Below are 20,403 nucleotides of genomic sequence, written 5' to 3' on the forward strand. Positions count from 1 at the left end.
AGTGCAAATATTCAGAAAAAGTGCTGCGGTTTGGTGCAAAATTCAGATTCGTCTCCGATTTCACAGCAGATGTTACAAGTTGTATACTGAAAATGTTGTCTAAATCACAGATGAATACAGTGAGGTCCAAAAAAACGGACAGTGAAAATATTTAAATGTGGAAATAAACAGAAGATTGTAGGATTAGTAAAAATTCCAAATACCAAGTGACCAAATAGACCAAATTAGAAAAGTGAAAAAATTATAGTTTTTTCGGTGGTCTGAGGCATACCAAGCTGTCTGTATTTCTGTGAAGATTTTCTCAACCATATCCAAGATGGATAAAGCTACATAGTATAGGTAAAATATCTTAAATCTGCTATCTAAAATCAGTTATTGCATGAGATCAATATGAGATCAGTCATTAATCTTCACTGCCAAAATGCAGATTTGTCTCATGAGAGCTCTATGTACAGATCCTCCATTCAGTTTTCAAGTTCAAGGTGTTCTGTCACTGTCAGGTCCAGATTTTATCATATAGTAAGAAAGTGTGGTGTATACAGTATTGCACTATTAATGTAAAACAGATTTATTAATGGATTAAACTGGTGGCTTATGTCTCTTTTTAATACTGATTATAAAATATCTGTTAAATTAGTGTTAAATTCATTTAGCATTCTTGTAATAAATTATTGCTAAAACACTCATTTATTATTAGAAATGATCTGGGATTAATGTAAATTTTGACAAATTTACGTCTTTGGTTCCAGTGTAGTCAATGCAATAGTCAGTGCAGTGTTCATTAGTCATTTTGATGTTGTGTTGACTCATTGATTGATTTTTTCAGATGCAGATTTATTAGGAAATGGTATTTTGATTAAGGATTGATGAACAGCTAAGGCAAAATTTGTTAAACACTGTCTTCGGTATTTAGAAAAATTACTTCCTGTGTGCTCACATTAATCTTCTCAACTTTTCCTATTTCTAGAAATCAGACAAGAGATTCGGGGATCTACATTAAACGCTGTTGCAAGGGCTTCTGCATAGACATCCTCAAAAAGATTGCCAAGACTGTAAAATTCACCTACGATCTCTACCTGGTGACCAATGGGAAGCATGGCAAAAAGATCAACGGCACATGGAATGGCATGGTTGGAGAGGTTAGTTTCAGAATTCTTCTAGTAAAAAACCTCTCGTTCTCATCAAACACAGAGATTGGGTTGAATACAGCAGGTTGTTTCTCATTCAAGAGCTTGCTGGATCAAACACTTTTGTTCTTCCTGTTTACCATACCCCTGCATATGATGGATGGGAGGAGCATATTCAACTATATATTATATACTACCAATATTATAGTGTTTGTTATTATTTTGAATTTATTTATTTTATTAAGTTTAAGTTTTAGTAATTTTATTGTTTTTTTTGTCATTTTAAAATGTCGATATAAATTTATTAACTTATTTCATTTTATTTATTTATTCGTATGTGTGTGTATGTGTGTTTGTTATTTTATATTTTATTTCAGTTAATGTTTTCATTTATTAATTACAAATAATTAACTTTTTTGTGGGTTTAGTTTTAGTTAACGACAATAACCTTTCATGCATAAGTGTACAGTAACCACTAGAACAGTTCTGGAACATCTATGGATATATATATATATATATATATATATATATATATATATATATATATATATATATATATATATATATATAAATGAAATTCTGAAAAGTATATCTCATGACAAGAACAGATGAAAGAAAGAGGAAATGTGAGCAAGTGAGTTTGCACAAGCCCAAGGGAAAATACAGCTGGTGCATTAATTCAGATGAGAAATAATATCATCTGAGTTACAGGATCATATGTAAATCCACTGTTGAAATGAATGTTATGCAGTTCCCTTTCGGTCCTAGTCATAGGAAAACTCTGAGAACTGCACCACATTTGGAGCCACAGACTCATGGTAGCTTGCTTTATATTTACTTAATGTCTTTACGAGATCTAATGCTCCAAGACATGCTCATGTTCAATGATAGATGATATAACGCAACATATAATCAAGCAAATATGCAAAATATAGTCTCATATTTTAAAAAAGGAGAGAAAGAAAATAGGATATAGAATAGCACTACTCGACATGCAGCCCACAGGGCATTCTTGTGGCCCGCCTGTTTTTCCAGATTCTGCTAGATACCGTGGTAAATCCACAGTGCAGTTTTAAAAAGTCTGACATCAAGCAGAAATCTATAACAAACTGTGCCACAGATGAGCACTTACAGTACAGCTTCATTGATTATAATGGAAGTGATTTAGGTTGATACATGGTTGTGTAAGTGTATAACACTCAGTAGCCTTTCTGATATAAAAGAGGCACTATAAAATTAGGAGTGCAGCCCTCAAGGCTAAAGAGATCCGGCTTTGTGGCCCCTTGAGTCAGCCTGATGTAGACAAATCGTTCCTGTAGCATACATTCACCTTATTAACTCTGTTTTGGCCCATTTTCCTAAATCACCGGAGGCCCCTTATATGTAACTCTTAATATACCTGAACAAGTGAAGGGTTTGGGGAAGCGGTGATTAGGGAAAGGTTGAAAAGAAGTTGAAATGGCTATTAAAAGCTACAGTGCCCACTGTAGGAAGTAACCTGATTTCTGGCTTCCTTGGTCTCACAGTCTTGGTTTTCTCATTCAATAGTTTCCATTTTCTATGTCTTTCACCCTTTTCTTCTCACACTGTTGCAGCATGCCTAGACTAGTCCAGGTTCGGTGTAACTGCCCTTTTTCCTCATGTCTAGGTGGTGTTGAAGAATGCCCACATGGCAGTGGGGTCCCTGACCATTAATGAAGAGAGGTCAGAGGTCATTGACTTCTCTGTGCCCTTCATAGAGACTGGGATTAGTGTCATGGTCTCTCGTAGCAATGGCACAGTGTCGCCTTCTGCCTTTTTAGGTTAGTACTAAATACACACTGTAATGGCATCCAAGATCAAATTCTAACTTCAAGTGTGCTCCTGATTTCATTCCCCTTCTTTTTTTGCACTCAGAGCCCTTCAGCGCTGATGTCTGGGTAATGATGTTCGTTATGCTGTTGATAGTTTCAGCCGTGGCTGTCTTCGTTTTTGAGTACTTCAGTCCTGTTGGCTATAATCGCTGCTTGGCTGATGGACGAGGTGCACACACACACACACACACACACATCTAAAGCCCTTATACATAACACCAGCATACAGTTTGTATATCTAGCTTTATGTCTTCATTTTCTAGCCATCTAAAAATTGCTAATAATTATAGTCATTAAATGTGTATATATATATATATATATATATATATATATATATATATATATATATATATATATATATATATATATATATATATAACCTCTTCTTTTAGTTTTTGTACATTAGATCCACATTTCTGTGCTGTATTGGTTGGGTTGTCTGAATATTAGGGGTGTAACGATACGCGTATTCTTATTGAACTAATTAATTATATATAAAAAAAAAAAAAAGTGAAATATAATGATATCCGTTCAACAAGGTAGCCCAATAACCCAAACGACGTAACAGGCAATGCCCCTGACACCCCCGAAGAAGAAAAAAACACCAACTTATATGTTTATGTTAGGCTACTCAGTCAGGCGCAGGCGCTCGCTCACTCAGTCAGGCTGAGTGAGTGAGCAGTTCATGCACGGTACGCGGTGGCCAATGCGTTTAACAGACCAGAAATAGAAGATCCTCCAGTAACCAACAGGTCTGGTGTTTGGGTGCACCTGTAAGCTATAATGGTGATGGCAAGAGAGTGGTGGATAAAAAAACAACGGTCGCATCTGCTACATGACAATAGGGTACACCAGCGAAAAAAAAAAAAAAAAACAACACCAGCGGGAATACTTGAAACATCAACTCATTTACGCCGACATCACCTTAGTGTGTCAGTATCTGGCAGGCCCGGCGCCACAAGGGGGCAATGCCCCCTCAGATCTGAAACGTTGTTCAGAAACATACATTTACACACAAACTGACCACCGACCGCAACTTTCAGACGCCATCTTTATTTTTTGGCTTAACGGTCACAGAATGGAACGCACAGGATTGTGGGATATCAAAGGCAGTGAAGGATACATCTATAGTGCCTTCAAAAACCGACCAGATGAAGGTATCTCAGGAGACAGGAAATGAAGCTGACATTGATTTCAGACGTGCCTTGATGTCTTCCTACCTTGGAATGCATCCTCCGAAGGCAGCATTATTCAGTTTTCGGATGCAGCCGTTGTTACGGTTAAGGATGAAGCTGATTGGTTAGTTCTTGTCACATGACCCGCGGTGCGCTTGCGGCATTCTGAAAAGTTGAGATGTTTTTACATTTTGCTGTATCTAAAACGTACTGAACCGTACCGAACCGAACCGTGACATCAGTGTATCGAACCGAACCGAACCGAACCGTGAATTTTGTGAACCGTTACACCCCTACTGAATATTATTGATTCTTTTGACTAAAATCAAAACTGAATAGTTCATTTATGGCTACTTATCATGGATTTTCTCCCTCTGCCCATTTACTCCTCTCTTATTCCTATTAAATTATAAAGTAATAACTCTCTATTTCAATTTCTCTACCTCTTTACACACCCTCAGAGCCTGGCGGTCCTTCCTTCACCATTGGAAAAGCTATTTGGCTTCTTTGGGGTTTGGTCTTCAATAACTCTGTGCCTGTGCAGAACCCCAAAGGCACTACGAGCAAGATCATGGTCTCGGTGTGGGCCTTCTTCGCTGTGATTTTCCTGGCCAGCTACACTGCCAACCTGGCCGCATTTATGATTCAAGAGGAATATGTGGACCAGGTGACGGGTCTGAGTGATAAAAAGGTAACAGGGCTTATTGGTCAAATTTAACAGCATGTGCTCTTATTAAAAATATAGTACTTATTGATCTCATTTATCCTACTGTCAAAAAATTTGATCTATTCCACCTCCAGAACATAAAAAGCAGTTTTTTTCCCCCCAAAGGCTGCCTTGAACTGAACGTGACTTGAATTGATACCACAGACACTACTTTATCCTTGGTGTTAAACAGCTAAGGTTAATTTGCACAGACTAGCCAATAAATTATTAAATAGTAAAGGTGCACTGTGTAATTTGTTTTGATGTTATAAAATGTTCTTCTGTTCTTTAATGTGCAAATGCAGCTATGTGTAAGCCATTTGTGGGTTTTCTGAGGCTCTGGTGATTTAAAAATGTTACTTACTACTTTATGGTTTTAACATTGAAAAATTTTTGTTCATAAGTGAATTCATGCATGCTTTACACTGCACAGTTTTGCATATGACATCCTAATATTACTGTTTATGATCCTCTGATGACTGATGACATATTTGGGCAAACACATGCTGACTGGTTTTGTGGTAATTATGATTATTAATTTTTCCATGTCATCTTCGCGTGTAAACAACAACAAAAAAAAGGGCTAATGTGAATTAGCCAACCGTTATGAAACAGAAAATAAGATTTGACTCTAAGGGTGCTGTAGCTTCTTTAATAATTAATGTGGTTAGATTTTGTTTTTTACTCCAAGTCATGCTTTACTTTTTATGTCTGGCGCAGCTTTGAGTGTGTAGAGAACATAGTCTGTGTGTTTACACTGGAAATAGTTCTATTATGAATGGTGGGGAAAAAAAGATCTGACACCTCTCCTCACACTCTGTCCCTCGAGTGTTCATCGACAATGTGGACACCGCTGAGTTATATATGTGTCTATATATATATTTCTCTCTCTTTTATTTAGTTTCAACATCCGAATGACTTCTCCCCTCCATTCCGCTTTGGTACTGTGCCCAATGGCAGCACAGAGAGAAACATAAGGAACAACTACAAAGAGATGCACTCCTATATGACCAGCTTCCACCAGAAGAACGTAAACGAGGCCCTCCACAGCCTGAAGACGGGGTGAGAACGAAGAGAGAGAGAGATGATATCTGCATGAAAAGAATATAAAGGGTGTGAAGACAGGGAGATGAAAAGCTTGTAGGACAGCAGTAACTACAGTGTGTCAGTAAGTGGGTGGGTGGAGGCATCCTGAAGGGACTTTGTATGAAGATGCTGATTGGTAAAGAATGATTTTATTTTACTGTCCTTTATTTTATCAGGACTAATAGTGTACATTTTAAAGGTACACTCAGTAATTTTTTTGTTCATGTTGTGCTGGTTGATATGACTATCATGTTGGGCTGACTGAAACTTTTACCAGGATAAGGCTAATGGTTTTTAGCTGGTCATGTAGTCTCAACATGGCAGCTGATTGGATGCAACCTACTTTATGTAAAAAAATTTAAATGCTACATAAAAGCATTTATTAGGAGTCTTTATTCCATTTGAGCATACATCATTTAAAAAAAACTGATAAAAAGTGAATAGGTTTAAAACGTTTTAATGAAGGAAAATGAGTACACTTTGAGAAAAAAATGAACTGAATAAAGTTCCATTTGTTAACATTAGTTAACATGAACTAACAATGAAAAATAATTCAGAATATCTTAGTTACTTTTAATGTCAACATTCACTAATACATTATTAAAATCAAAAGTAGCTATCTGTTTATATTATTTAATTATACCAATGAACAGTTTTTAACTAACATAAAGATGAATGAATATTGTAACAAATGCATTGCTTGTTTAATGCTTATGTAATACTTTAACATTAACTAATGAGACCTTAAAAACTACAGACAAAAAAAAAATACATTGTTAAAATCACAAATTCCATGTAGTCTCTCACTTAAGACGAGCTCATAAAATATGCATAATAATTAGAACAAAAGCTTACTTGATTTCAGCTAGTTGCCAAATCAAAACTACTCATTGTTTAAAGATGAAAGGCTAAATCAACTAAAACTTAATAAAAACTACACAGACAAAAAAAAACGTAGGGCCCTATTTTAATGATCTAAACACAAAGTGTAAAGCGCATGGCGCAGGTGCACTCAAGGCATATCCAAATCCACGTTTGCTATTTTAACCACGGAAAAATGGTTCTCTTAATGAGTAATGGGTGTTTTTTGTGTGTAACGTGCAATAAACCAATCAGAGTTTCATGTTCCATTCCCTTTAAGAGCCAGTTGCGCTCGTGCTATGACGGATTTGTGTGCTGTGCTTAATGTGTTTAATAAGCAGTGTGTATGTGCTTGTGGACCCGCCTATACTAACACGCTCTTTAAATAACAAAGAAAAAACATTGCACCAGACTTTAGACCAGGTTTGAGCTGGTCTATAGCGCAGTCTATTTTCAGCTTCTTAAAATAGCTATGAGTTATCAATGCGCCTGAACACACCACTTTTTTAGGCCAGCACACCCATGGGTGCACAAATGGGTGCAAATGCATTTGCTAATTAAATGACGTGGCGCTGGAGGGGAAAATGCGAACGCTGCCGTACTGAAACTAGCAAACACACTTCCGCTGCGTTTTACGTCGCATTGCACCGGGTGTAATATAGGGCCCTAAAACTAATAAAAGTGACAAAACATAATTACTAAAATTTGAAAAAAAACATGTAAGATGTAAATATAAAACATAAACTCTAAATAATGACAAAAAGTATATAAATTAGGGCCGGGACTCGATTAAAAAAATTATCTAATTAATTAGAGGCTTTGTAATTAATTAATCGAAATTAATCGCATTTTAATCGCATATAAATATTTGACCTGAGAACAGTGATAAGTAATTTTTTTTTTCACAGGGATTTATAGTATACCATTGAATAATGACTAAATACATAAGCTTAAGTAACAAAATATTGTTTATTTTTGTTCAACCAAGTCTAGCAGACCAGTGCAATTTTTGCCATTAAGTGTAGCAATAGCATATTAAGAAACAATTTAGAAATGGTATGTTTCAGAAATTCAGGAAGCTTATAGGTGCTGGAACCTTCTGTCAACTGTTTTTTTAAGTAAAACACAATACTGTCAAGTACATTCAGAATATTGGAAACCCTGACTATTAGAAAACCTCTCTCTGTTGCTTCAGAGGTCATAACATACTAAGTCCAACTCTCAATAACCTTGGCCAAAACAATAAAGAGTTCAACATAAAGTGCCAGTTGCACCAACAAAATAATACATAGTTCAACATAAAGTGTAAAGTCCACGCTAGCTGCTATATGTTTTGCGTTTAGGTGATACTTGAGGTTCGATCATGTGCTGCCGTGATATGCGAACGCTAGTTGGTGCTCCAGTATAATCGGTCCGCCGAAACTCAACCAGTGAGAAACGTTCCGCGGTGCAAAAATAAGTTATTAAAAATGCGGGATTGTATTTTTTTTTTGTAATTAATTAATCTTAATTAACGCGTTATTTTTTGTGTAATTAATTAATCTCAATTAACGCGTTAAAGTCCCAGCCCTAATATAAATATATCAGTGATTCTAAAACAACACTGGTTTGCCAAAGTTACATTTTTGACAAGGCCTTACCAACATTTTAACATATGACTCGTCTCCCTCTCCATGTAGTAAATTGGATGCATTCATCTACGATGCAGCGGTCTTGAACTACATGGCTGGACGTGATGAGGGCTGTAAACTGGTGACCATCGGCAGTGGTTATATCTTTGCTACTACAGGGTATGGCATTGCCATTCAGAAAGACTCAGGCTGGAAGAGGGCAGTGGACCTTGCCATTCTGCAGCTCTTTGGAGATGGTAAAAACTTATTTTTTATTTTTATTGTTATTTATATGATGAATTAGCCACCAGTCTTAATCTGCATTAATTAGTTCAAGATTTAAGATATTTAGGGGAAATTCACAAAGAATCTTTGTTGTCTACATTGTTTTAGCATCAGATTCACTAAAAAGAATTCAGCGAGAGAATTTACCTATAGGTAAGCCCCTCCCCTCGAATGCAGATTAGCCAATGACAGTCAGGTATCAGTTGCACAGGCGAAACTCTTTTGTAGCTGTCATTGTAAGAGAGTGAGCAACTCTGTTTGTTTGTCTGAGGAAGAAACAGTAACTAAGGGGGGCGGGGCTTACTCTGATAGGTCAACTGGATGACCTATCCATTTTATCCAGGCACCGTCTGCTATATTTTATAACCATAAAAGATAGCAGACGGTGCTTGTTTAAAATGGATTAAGGGTGGTTAATGAATAAGATGAATTAGTATTCATTAAGAAGTCTTCATTCAGAAAAATGTGTTTTTTCGATTAAATCCAGTTTACAAAAGTGGCGTGAATGTGTAGAGAATTCACAGCTTTACTTCATTCACTTCTTCTCATGATCCTCAATGTGCCCTCAAGGCAACAGTTTTGTGGAATACCTGGCAAGAGATGACAAGTACCGACACTGTCTTTTAGGAATGCCAACAAATATGCCACAAAATTGTAACGATAGATGTGTGACAATATGGCACCCTTTTTTCAAAGCTTCCTTTGTGTGAGAATATTCTGTTAAAGCATGATTAAGCGAATATGTACTCATCAAATCAAGGACTCCTCTCAAAATATGCTTTGTAATAATATAAATTACTATAATTTACACAGGTTGCACAGGTTATACAAAAGTAAAGCTAAAGGTGTTTTTAAGTTTTCTTTCATATAAGTCTTTTTGCACAATGTACATGACATTCATTATTATTATATAAAATACAGTATATAGTTGCATTACATATACCTAGGTAAATAAGCAATGTACAAATTTAAGTCGTCGATGGGAATATGAGATTTGCTTATACTGTATGAAGCAAATTTACTGTTGCAATTATATACATTTATATCAAAAACATACTTTTATTCAGCAAGGATGCATTAAATTGAGCAGATTTATCAGTAAAGACATTTATAATGTTACAAAAAGATTTCTATTTGCAATAAATTCTGTTCTTTTGAACTTTCTATTCATCAAAGAATTCTGAAAACAATTATCACAGCTTCCACAAAAATATTAAGCAGCACAACAGTTTCCAACACTAATAATAATAATTTTTATTTGTCTTTGTTTTTTTTGAGCAGCAAGTCTGGATATTATATTCTGAAGGATCATATGACACTGAAGTCAATTCAGTTTTACATTCACAAGGATCAATTATATTTAAAAATTTGTAAATTGAGTAAATTAGTATTTGTAATTAGTATACAATATATATAGAATACTAATACTAATGAACTATAATAGCTGTACTGTACCAACAGTAGGTGTACAGCACTGAAAAGTGTTTATCTCCACATTTCTAATTTAGTTTGATTTGAGTGCTTTCCTAGCGATCCAGATCCAGGGGCCATTTCTAGAAATCATCCTCTCTTTCCCAAACTGCATTTGAGATGACAAGCTGGAACACATCCAAAGACACATGCAGAAAATGCCCTATGCACCCCATACACATAAACAGTGTTAACAATTTTAGACACTTAATATGGCATTTTCTGAAGAGATCTATATATATATGCCCTACTTAATGATTCCTCATGCATGCATGCGGGACACATTAGATAAGATCAGTAGCAATGTGAGTGTTCATATGCATATTGACAAGCAGGCAGTGCACATTGGTTCAGCACACTGATAGCAGTATGGAATCAGGAAGGTACATTTGAGTGTATCACATGTAGTTATATAAGCCAGCATATGATCCAGTAGCAGGAATAGAGACATATTTGCAAGTGTCAAGGAGGCACTTGTATTATCTCAAAAGTACACTGGGAAGGCATCAACTGTGTGACATATACATGTAGGTGCACATAAATCCACTGGCACAGCATGTGAACACCCCGCATGCACATTCACCTTCACATAGGTGTTGGTTTTCGACTGATTTGAAAGCTAAGGTCACCAACTACAGTTCCTAGTGTGGCATAGAACTGTAGCAACTGAATGTATGGATCCTTTTTTTTATTTTACAGTGATTTTTTTTTGAGTATGAGAAAAAGTATGTTTGTATGTATCTGCATTTGTCCCTAAAGACAGACCTGCAGAACACAGAATGGTGTTTTGGATTTTGATCCTGTCCCCTCCTATGCAGGCTGTCAGGCTCCTTAGGGCCCTTATTAGAGCTGGGAATCAAATCCCAAGTGACACCCAAAAGCAATCATGAATGAGATGAGTGCTCCAGTGTGTACGAGTTGGATTAATCCATCATGACAAATGTTACACTTCGCAGGGGCCGTAATTTGTTTACTGTGCACAGTTTTGTGGGGGCTCTAAATAAATGCAGTGCTGAAACGCATTGAAATCGTCAGGGATAGACAAACGTGAACAGACACGTCTGCTAACAGTAAAGCTTGAGAGCCCACAGACACACAAAACACACAAGCCAGAGAGGCAGAAAGTAAAAATTCAAAGATGCACAAACAATCACTCTCTTTCTAACCCACGTTCAAATGCTCGAAAGTGCAATCTTTTTTTGTCCTTCTTTGTAGGTGAGATGGAGGAACTTGAGGCCCTGTGGCTGACTGGCATCTGCCACAATGAGAAAAATGAGGTGATGAGCAGTCAGCTGGATGTAGACAACATGGCAGGTGTGTTCTACATGCTGGGAGCTGCAATGGCCCTGTCCCTAATCACATTCATCGCAGAGCACCTCTTCTACTGGCAACTGCGATTCTGCTTTATGGGTGTGTGCTCAGGCAAGCCCGGCATCACCTTCTCCATCAGCAGGGTGAGTGGAAAGTTTACTTTTGAACTTTTGATCTGAAGCAAACAAACACCAATGAAGATTTTACTATTATTCTGGAGCCAACTGCCTATTGAGTCTGTGAAGCATTGGAAATTAGGAGTGCAGATAGGAAATATATTATACTGCTAATCATTTTAGTCTTGTTTTCCAGTCAGAATTTCTTTCCTATCAACAATTTTCCTATTTGTGATGAAAGTAGTGACAGATCTTGTTTCCGGACTTTGACGTACATCCAAATGTTCTATGCATCGTTATTTGATAGGATTACAAGATGTGGGCGTTGCACACAAAGTATAGCAGCAGATGATCCTGAACTTGCAAGGAGTGGGGTTTTTAGCAGTCTACATTATTGGAGAAGTCTTACATATGACATTTTTATTAAAAGGTCAAAATAACCTTTATTTAACATTTATTTAGAAATTATTTCATTTCAAGTTTAAAACAAGATAAATTTAAAAGAGGTCAAAAAATATGTCTTAAATGTAAATGTATATTATCTGTCATCTGCAGATAACGAAAATAACAAAATAAAACGTGCAAAGTGTTTTTCTTCATATTATAATTGAATTGTGGCTGAAAAAGCCACAAACTCCTAGAAAATGATTACATTTTGAAGGCTTCATTACTTTTTATTTTATTTTGGTACATATTTGGTTTTGTACATTTAAATCATTCTGTTTCTTTCATTATTATGTGTGTGGGGGAAACTTCAATGCCCATTTTGCACATATGCAACATTACTGTATAAAACAGACCCCTGATCTTGAGCTAACGGTGCAGAGCAGCATTCTGTCATTCTAGGCATTCAGACATCAGATCATGCCTCAAGCCAGTGGTGCCATGGCCCACATAAAGGCGGGGATGAACACAAAGAGAGTAAATATCAGTTTATGTGACCAAACTGGCAAGTGACTCAAACATAAACCTGGGTTTACCCGAGTTCACAAATGATTGAGGCTAAACGGATAAATTATTGCTGTAGTCTGTTAGCTACAAGGGAAATGTGTATGACCAGTTTCCTCAGCTACAAGTACAGACATAGGAAAAACGATTTTCTTACTAGATATATTCACTTTGAGATGTAGATGCATGTTTGAACACTAGCTCTGTGGTCGTCTTATTGAGGTAAGACGAATCTAAAATGAATGGGGGGGGGGGCAACATACAAAATGGGAGAGAAAGGAACCTCTCAGGAGAAAGAGTGAAAGAGAAAGAGACATGAGATAACACTGAATGGAGAATATGTTCCAACCCCATCGGACTGAAGGGTCACGATTGAAGTCTGAAGTCACAGTGGGAAGGATGAAAAAAAAAAACAGACGGTAGAGAAGATAAGAGGAACATAAAGAGAGGAGGGAAAAAATACACAAGAGTGGACAGAGATTAAGCATGACTAAGAGCAAGACAGGAAACATTTCTGACATGTTGCCTCACAAGAGGGATGGACCGCCAGTAGAAGAGTAACCTTTAGCCTTTGAAATGTTTTTTTAATTCTATTTGTTCTACATATTTTTTATTTATTTTTTGTTATGAAATGGTTTTCATGGTATGTATATAAATTACTAAATAGACATTCCATTATATAGTGCATCATAACATTTATAGGTCTGGATATAAATGGAAGCACCCAGCAGTTTAAAAGACATTGAAGTATTTTGACTTCAAGCCAGTTTTACAATAACACATTTGCCATTAAGAAATGAGTTTGATAAAATACTACTAAAAATACAAACACAAATGGACTAAAAAGCAGTAAATCTGCATCACGGGTGAATGAGCTGAGGAGGTTTATTAGAATATTGTAATTAATTTGTCAAAGCAAAGATGAAGGAGAGACACAGAGGAGTAGACACAGTGGTGTCAGCTGAATTCACATTGATTGAAGACATTGATAGTCAGTCAAAACCAGAGTTACTGCAACCCTGTTATCATTAATCAGAACTTCTATCTCCCCTGCCATTTCTCTTTCTTGAACATATTTTGATCTGTTTTCCTCTCTCCTTTCATCCCTTTCTGTTTCCTTCATTTTCCTTTCTCTTTTGTACACATAATGTTAAAAGGTTAAAGACAATGATTAAAAAAAACTTTTTTTAAACCTGATAAAAAGGAAATCCCTTGAAACGTATATATATTTATAATTGTTCTCTATCATACTTTATAAGACTAATCTACAGCATATAGTATACTGAACAGTAATTAGAAAATAATTAGAAAACCTTAAAGCTATAGAAACGAGATCTGACTTGAAGAGACTTGAAAATAGGCTAAACCTTGCAACTTGACATGAACTTAGCATCAGAATTGTGAAAATGTTTGTTGTTAATTAAACTTCATTAAACAATAATCTAATCCCACATTGTTTGTTCCTTCTCCTTTCCTTTGTTTTTGCTTTCCATTATTTTATTTGTCCAACAGGGCATCTACAGTTGCATCCATGGTGTTCAGATTGAAGAGAACAAATCAGCCCTTAACTCACCATCGGCCACAATGAACATGAGCATGAACAACACCCACTCCAACATTCTCCGTTTGTTGCGTACTGCCAAAAACATGACCTCTGTGCCTGGGGTCAATGGTTCTCCTCGCAGCGCATTGGACTACAGCCATCGTGAGTCAGCCGTTTATGACATCAGTGAACACCGGCGCAGCCTAGTAGGCCACACAGACTGCAAGCCTCCACCATACCTGCCAGAGGACAACATGTTCAGCGACTATGTAAGCGAAGTGGAGAGGACTTTTGGGAATTTGCACCTGAAGGACAGCAACCTGTACCAGGATCATTATCTACACCACCATGGGGGCACGGGATCTGAACTGGCTCTTGGTATGTCGGGTCCCCTGCCTAATCGACCTCGTAGCTTAGGGAGTGCCAGTTCATTGGAGGGTGGGTACGATTGTGACAGCTTAGGGGGAGGGGTAGCGCCCATCTTCACCACCCAGCCACGGCAGTCACTGACACATCGGAACAGGGAAAAGTTTGACCTGATCGCGGGTCACCCAACCCAGTCAAGCTTCAAGTCTGGCCTGCCTGATCTATATGGAAAGTTCTCCTTCAAGGGTGGGGCATCCAGTTCAGGGTTTATTGCAGGACATGACAGGTACTGCGGGGGAGGTGGGGTGGGATCAGGAGGGGATGATGGAAACATTCGATCCGATGTGTCTGATATCTCCACTCACACCGTGACCTACGGGAACCTCGAAGGGCATGGCAAAAGGCGCAAACAGTACAGGGACAGCTTAAAAAAGAGACCCGCTTCTGCCAAATCTCGCCGTGAGCAGGATGAGATTGAGCTTGGCTTCAGGAGACGACCCCACCATACAATCCATCATCATCACCACCATCATCCAGCAACACAAGCCCACCGCTCAGCCACCCCACCCGTGGAGCGCAAAAGCCAGAGAGGTGGTAACTGCACCTCCTATTTATTCAGAGACAAAGAGAATTTGAGGGACTTTTATGTGGACCAGTTTCGAGCCAAGGAAGGGGCAACCCCATGGGAACATTTGGATTTAAGTGATGCTCCAGGAATGGGTGGAGGAGTGGGACTGGGCGGAAGCAGTTGCAGTGGAGTAGTTAGTAGCGGTGGTGCTGGGGGAGCGTGCACTAGTTTGGTTCCCATGGAAGATTTCCTGAAAGGTAAATCCAAGAAGACAGAATGTAAGGGTGGAATGGGAGGAGGATCACCTGGGCAACAGGGCCATGCATGCTGGGAAAAAGGCATCGGAGGCGTGGGAGGGTTGGCCGGAGGGGATTGGGAATGTCGCAATTGCCACAGTGGAGGGGTTGGAAGTGGAGGAAGCAAGCCAGTTTGCATGCATGGGGGAGGCGGAGTAGGGGGAACCAGTGGAGGGAGTGGACAAATCTCAAGCCGTCCTAGTTCAGCCTCCTGCAAGCGGTGTGATTCGGGCAAGAAACCGGGCAACTTGTATGACATCAGTGAGGACAACCACCACCTCTTGGATCAAACTGGGGGCAAGCACCCTCTGGAGAGTGGAAAGGGAGGGGGAGGCACAGGGGCCCAAACCCAGGTACAAAGGCGGAAATTTGGCCCAGGTGGTAAGGTTTTGCGCAGACAGCATTCTTATGACACATTTGTAGAGCTGCAGAAGGAAGGGGCGGGCAGGATGGGTGGGTTTGGAGGCAGTGGCGGAGCATCAATGCTTCCTCCACCCCGAAGTGTGAGCCTAAAAGACAAAGACCGCTACATGGATGGCGCAAGCCCCTACGCACAGATGTTTGAGCAGTATGCGGGAGGGGAGCGTGAGACATCATATTTTGGGGACAGAGGGAAGGGTGGGGGTTCATCATTTAGCTTATTCCGTGGGGGTGAAGGTGGGTTGCACCGTCGCTCCGTGGGTGAGAGAGACATGAGGGACAGGGATAGAGGCATGATGGGAGGAGGTGTGGGCGGTACCCGAGGGGTCGGGACTTACTCCTTGTCTAAATCTCTCTACCCAGATAAGGTGAACCAGAACCCATTCATCCCAACCTTCGGTGATGACCAGTGTCTATTACATGGCGCCAAATCATACTACATCAAAAAGCAGCAGGCACAGCCGCAGCAGCAACAGATGCCACAACAGCAGCAGCAACCACAGCTCCTCAACAACAGTCGGGCTGACTTCCGGGGCTCCATGGGGGTGACTTCCTATTTGCCTGCCTCCGCAACTTCTGGGGTGTTGTCCAATGTGGCCCCTCGGTTCCCCAAGGACCTATGTCTGGGCGGGCCTCTTATCAACCACCACAGTGGAGGACCTAACAACAATAAGCTGCTGTCTGCAAGGGATGGGTTAGGAATGGGTCAAGGACAGAGACCATTTAATGGCTCGAGCAACGGACATGTTTATGAGAAGCTTTCCAGTATAGAGTCTGATGTCTGAAGAGGGGAGTCAGAAACAGATATAAATGCAGAAAAGAAGCCAACGGATATGTGGAATGATCATTGAGAGAAAACTGATGAAAAGGCAGTGTGTAATTAGTTCCTCCATGTTCACACAAAGAAGAGGAAAGCGTATGTGAGGAACTGACTCACGCTTTCATTAAGTTATGCTGCCAAGCATACGTATGTAAATAGAGCAAGGGGACCTGCCCACTGTCAAAAAGTTGAGATTCGGGGGGAAAACCTGTTTATTCCTCTCTCTCTTTTTTTGTTTTTGTATATCCCACTATTTCCCTGCTCCGAACATCAAAATAGTGGCCAATCCAGATGGAGACAACAATGTACAATCCTTTGTACAATTGTGGATGGAAATCAGTTACTCTTTTTAAGCAACAGGGTAAAACTTACAATAATTGTACTGATGTTCTTTATAATAATATTATTATATATTATTACAATGTTTATGATGTTTAATTTGGGCTTGGTTTCTGGATGTTTTATGCTGTTATATATTTGTACTGTAGTTTCAGTTCTTAGTTAACAAACTACTTTGCGGGAGGCTTTTTCATTTGTCAACTGAGCTTATTTGATTGTTAATTGAGTTGTAGACAAACTTGGATTCCATAAAGTTTCTTTATTAATGGTTATTCAAGTTTATTTGACCAGTATGGAGTGCTGTAAAATGTGTGAGCAAGGCATGATTTGCAAAGTACTTCAGCTGTACTTGAGATATCAATGTGAAGGAAATGTATTCTTATCATTTTATTTTATAGAGTTCCATTTGTTAGAACAACATTGGTTTAATACACAGCACGTTATGTGCCTTACCAAGACTTACAGAGAGCCTGATTTACAGGTCATATTGCCATGGTAACTTTCTGGTCACTGCACACAGACTTATCATTGGCTGATTCATATTATTCTAGAAACTTCCTTTTAACAGTATAAGCACTGATATGGATTATCCAGCATTGAGGAGACATAATGTAGGCTAAATGTGTTCATAGTATTAATCTTTAGAACAAGGTTATAAAGAGAACCAGATAAATTATCATTCTAAGAGCTTCTAGGAACGTACGATATGAGAGGTTTGCACAACATTGTACAGTGCACAGTATCCTTCCTGAGAGTTAACACATGGGGTGTATACATATGGTGTTATCTAAAATATTGAAACAAATGTCAATTAATCATTTTTTTCCCACCTTCCCCCATTTTTGAGGAAGTCTTTGATCAAGCAGCAAAATAATAACTGTGTCATGGATTTGTTTCCTCTTAGAACTGGATATGCTTATCTGAACTTTCATTAGGGAGTCGCCAGTGCACATTATTTAGGGTTTTGCAAGATTCTCAGCAAATACTTGCATTTTGTCATGTAAATATTCTCTTCCCCCCCCCACTCTGTACAGTAAATAGACAGAAAGGATGTTACTCTACGGATTTATGTTTTACCATATTGATTAGATGATATTTTAAGAATTACACTTAAGGTTAACAATCTAACCGTGCTGCAAAATGTATCAGATAAAAATCAATGGTATAGATAAACACTTCAAAAAAATTTCTATATCCTCCCTATTGTTTTTCAGACTAATACAATGCTTTACTGCACCTTTACAGCAGAAGTGAACCCTTTTAGATACATCATTTTATGCCAGTAAGAGCATAAAACATGATGATGATGGGAATGAATCCAGTTATTTCCCATATCCATTTGGTGGTAATTTGCAGTTTTAATACCCACTTATATAAAGTAAAGGTATTTCTCAGGAATTTTGGATGGGAACAGTCAAAAAGAAACATATCATTTAAGTAAATTGCCTAATTACCTAAATCAATAAACCACTGAACTCATTTAATTGGATAAACGAGAGCCATGTGAGGTTTGTTGTAAGTATTTAGGACTCTCTCGTTCTCTCTCTCTCTCTCTTTTTTAAACCAGGAATGGTTTCATGGCAAGGCAGTCTGAAGACATGGTCATTTGTTGAATTTTTGGCCCTCCGCTTAGATAAAATCCTTTACTTGAAGTTTGTTGTGTTTACTGCAGATTTTGTTCATACATTTTCTTTGTGAATGAACTGTTAGCCAAACAGATCTCCACTTTAAGCACAATATTTATAATATTTGGTTTATAACTGATGTATAGCTATCAATTTGTGAATTTTGATCTCAACTTTTTGCCACATTCTTTTTTGACTCTTTTTTGTTGTCTTTGTGTGAGAGTTTGTGTTTAAGACGAGCATGCATGTCTTTTACTTATTTATTGCCATATCTTTAGTGTTTCATTTATGTTTATTTAGATATCACGCCTGCTCTTTGTGGGTGCAATAGGTTGATGAATTGTGCATCATACAGGTTCAGGTTGTAGAATAGATGTGGTGAGTTTAATGAACTGATACGATCTTTGAAAATGGATGTGTATGGAATAATAACTCATTAGAGAAATTAACAGGCAAACCCAAATTTGGGTGATTTCATCAGGAATACTGCCACAAGTTAAGCATAAATTTTTAAAGATAATTCTTTTGTCCATATATTGTGTCTTTTTCACAAGATTTTTTCACTTGCTCTCATAATACCTTTCTTTGCATGGAACCATGTTTTTAAAGTACCCTTAAGATTGTTATGCTTGGTCAACTTTCTTAATTTTAGTTTTATTTAGTGAATCCTTTAAAGATATCTCATAAGGTATCTCTAAACAGTGTGGCATTTCTTTAAGAGCTATAGATGTGAAACCAGTCCTCTGCATTTCCTGTCAATCTCTGTGTTTCTATCGGAGAGTCGAGCTTATAGTTTTTAGTAATAGTACTATGTATAAGTAGTATTGTTTGATTGGATGTGTGGGTGTCAGGGAAAGATGACTTTGCTCTTCCGGAAAAGCTTTCCAGTTCAATCTTTCATTTTAACTCACACTTTAAAGATGTGGCCTTGTAAAAGCACACTAATATCATTTAATAAACACAGGTTTAATGTGAGACGACATTTTCAGCAGAAGATAGAAGAAAGATAGAAGAGAGGTGGGCGAAAAGGACAGGAGGGATAGTAGCCAGTGTTCTGTGTTATTTGATTGTTTTATTTCCCTTCTCATTCATTCTCATTTGAACTAATCTCTTTCTTGATGACTGGTAGTATAAGACTGCAGTTGTTTTTCATTTTTAATGCCCTCCCCAGTAAGGTATGTCACATATGATTGTAGGTGTATCTGAAATCATATGCTTGATTACTTCTGTATGCGAGTGGGCATGTGTGTGCGCAGGTGTCTGTGTGTGCACATTTGTCCGTGCACGTGTGTGTGTGTGTGTGTGTGTGTGTGTATGAAAAGGAACAGAGCACAGTGCAATGGTTATCTATTATGTCTGCTGTAAATAAATCTGTCCCCTTTCCATAGCCTTTTAATATATGGAGACAAATATTTAAAATAATGAAATTTGAAATACAAGATTTTTTTATAGCCACATGGGGAAAAGTTATTAGACCACTGGACCAGAAACACAGTGCCATTCTAATAGCATCCGAGAATCAGAATTTAAGACAAAAAGTAGACATTTGTTGTCTTCAATTCTGTCTTTCTTGTATTTTAATCACTTACTTTAAATGTTACTTATGGATCAGAACTGTACAGATTCTGTAAATATGATACAAATGGTTTCTTTTTCTTTCTTTCTGTTTTTGTATAGAGAGATTACATGTGTTAAGACTACAATAATAATTTAATGAGACATTTCACAATACTTAAGCTATTGAGAATACAGACACAGTGTGAAAATAAGTGCTAAGATATATTCTTCTGTCTCTTTGTACAAAACGGTGTTGACTCAAAACAAAATAAAAGGGAGATATCTCAAGCCTCATAGTGCTTCTGTGTTTTCCATACATCT

General features: G+C 38.0%; 1 protein-coding gene across 4 annotated transcripts in view; it reads left to right on the forward strand.

Moving 5' to 3' along the window:
• The window catches only part of grin2bb (glutamate receptor, ionotropic, N-methyl D-aspartate 2B, genome duplicate b), a 95,525-nt gene extending 75,149 nt beyond the window's left edge, over positions 1 to 20,376 (forward strand). For 2 of the 4 annotated variants that reach the window (XM_052604777.1, XM_052604771.1), the window contains 8 exons: positions 968 to 1,139; positions 2,776 to 2,929; positions 3,024 to 3,149; positions 4,617 to 4,846; positions 5,763 to 5,923; positions 8,488 to 8,675; positions 11,389 to 11,627; positions 14,061 to 20,376. In XM_052604777.1, coding sequence (XP_052460737.1) covers positions 968 to 1,139; positions 2,776 to 2,929; positions 3,024 to 3,149; positions 4,617 to 4,846; positions 5,763 to 5,923; positions 8,488 to 8,675; positions 11,389 to 11,627; positions 14,061 to 16,526 — 3,736 coding nt within the window. In that variant the 3' untranslated portion in view covers positions 16,527 to 20,376. The remainder of the gene's footprint in view (positions 1 to 967; positions 1,140 to 2,775; positions 2,930 to 3,023; positions 3,150 to 4,616; positions 4,847 to 5,762; positions 5,924 to 8,487; positions 8,676 to 11,388; positions 11,628 to 14,060) is intronic. The other 2 variants (XM_052604785.1, XM_052604793.1) reach the window with 2 other exon arrangements.
• The last annotated feature ends 27 nt before the right edge of the window (positions 20,377 to 20,403 follow it).

Source organism: Carassius gibelio, chromosome A1, assembly GCF_023724105.1.
Source record: "Carassius gibelio isolate Cgi1373 ecotype wild population from Czech Republic chromosome A1, carGib1.2-hapl.c, whole genome shotgun sequence".
Taxonomy (NCBI): domain Eukaryota; kingdom Metazoa; phylum Chordata; class Actinopteri; order Cypriniformes; family Cyprinidae; genus Carassius; species Carassius gibelio.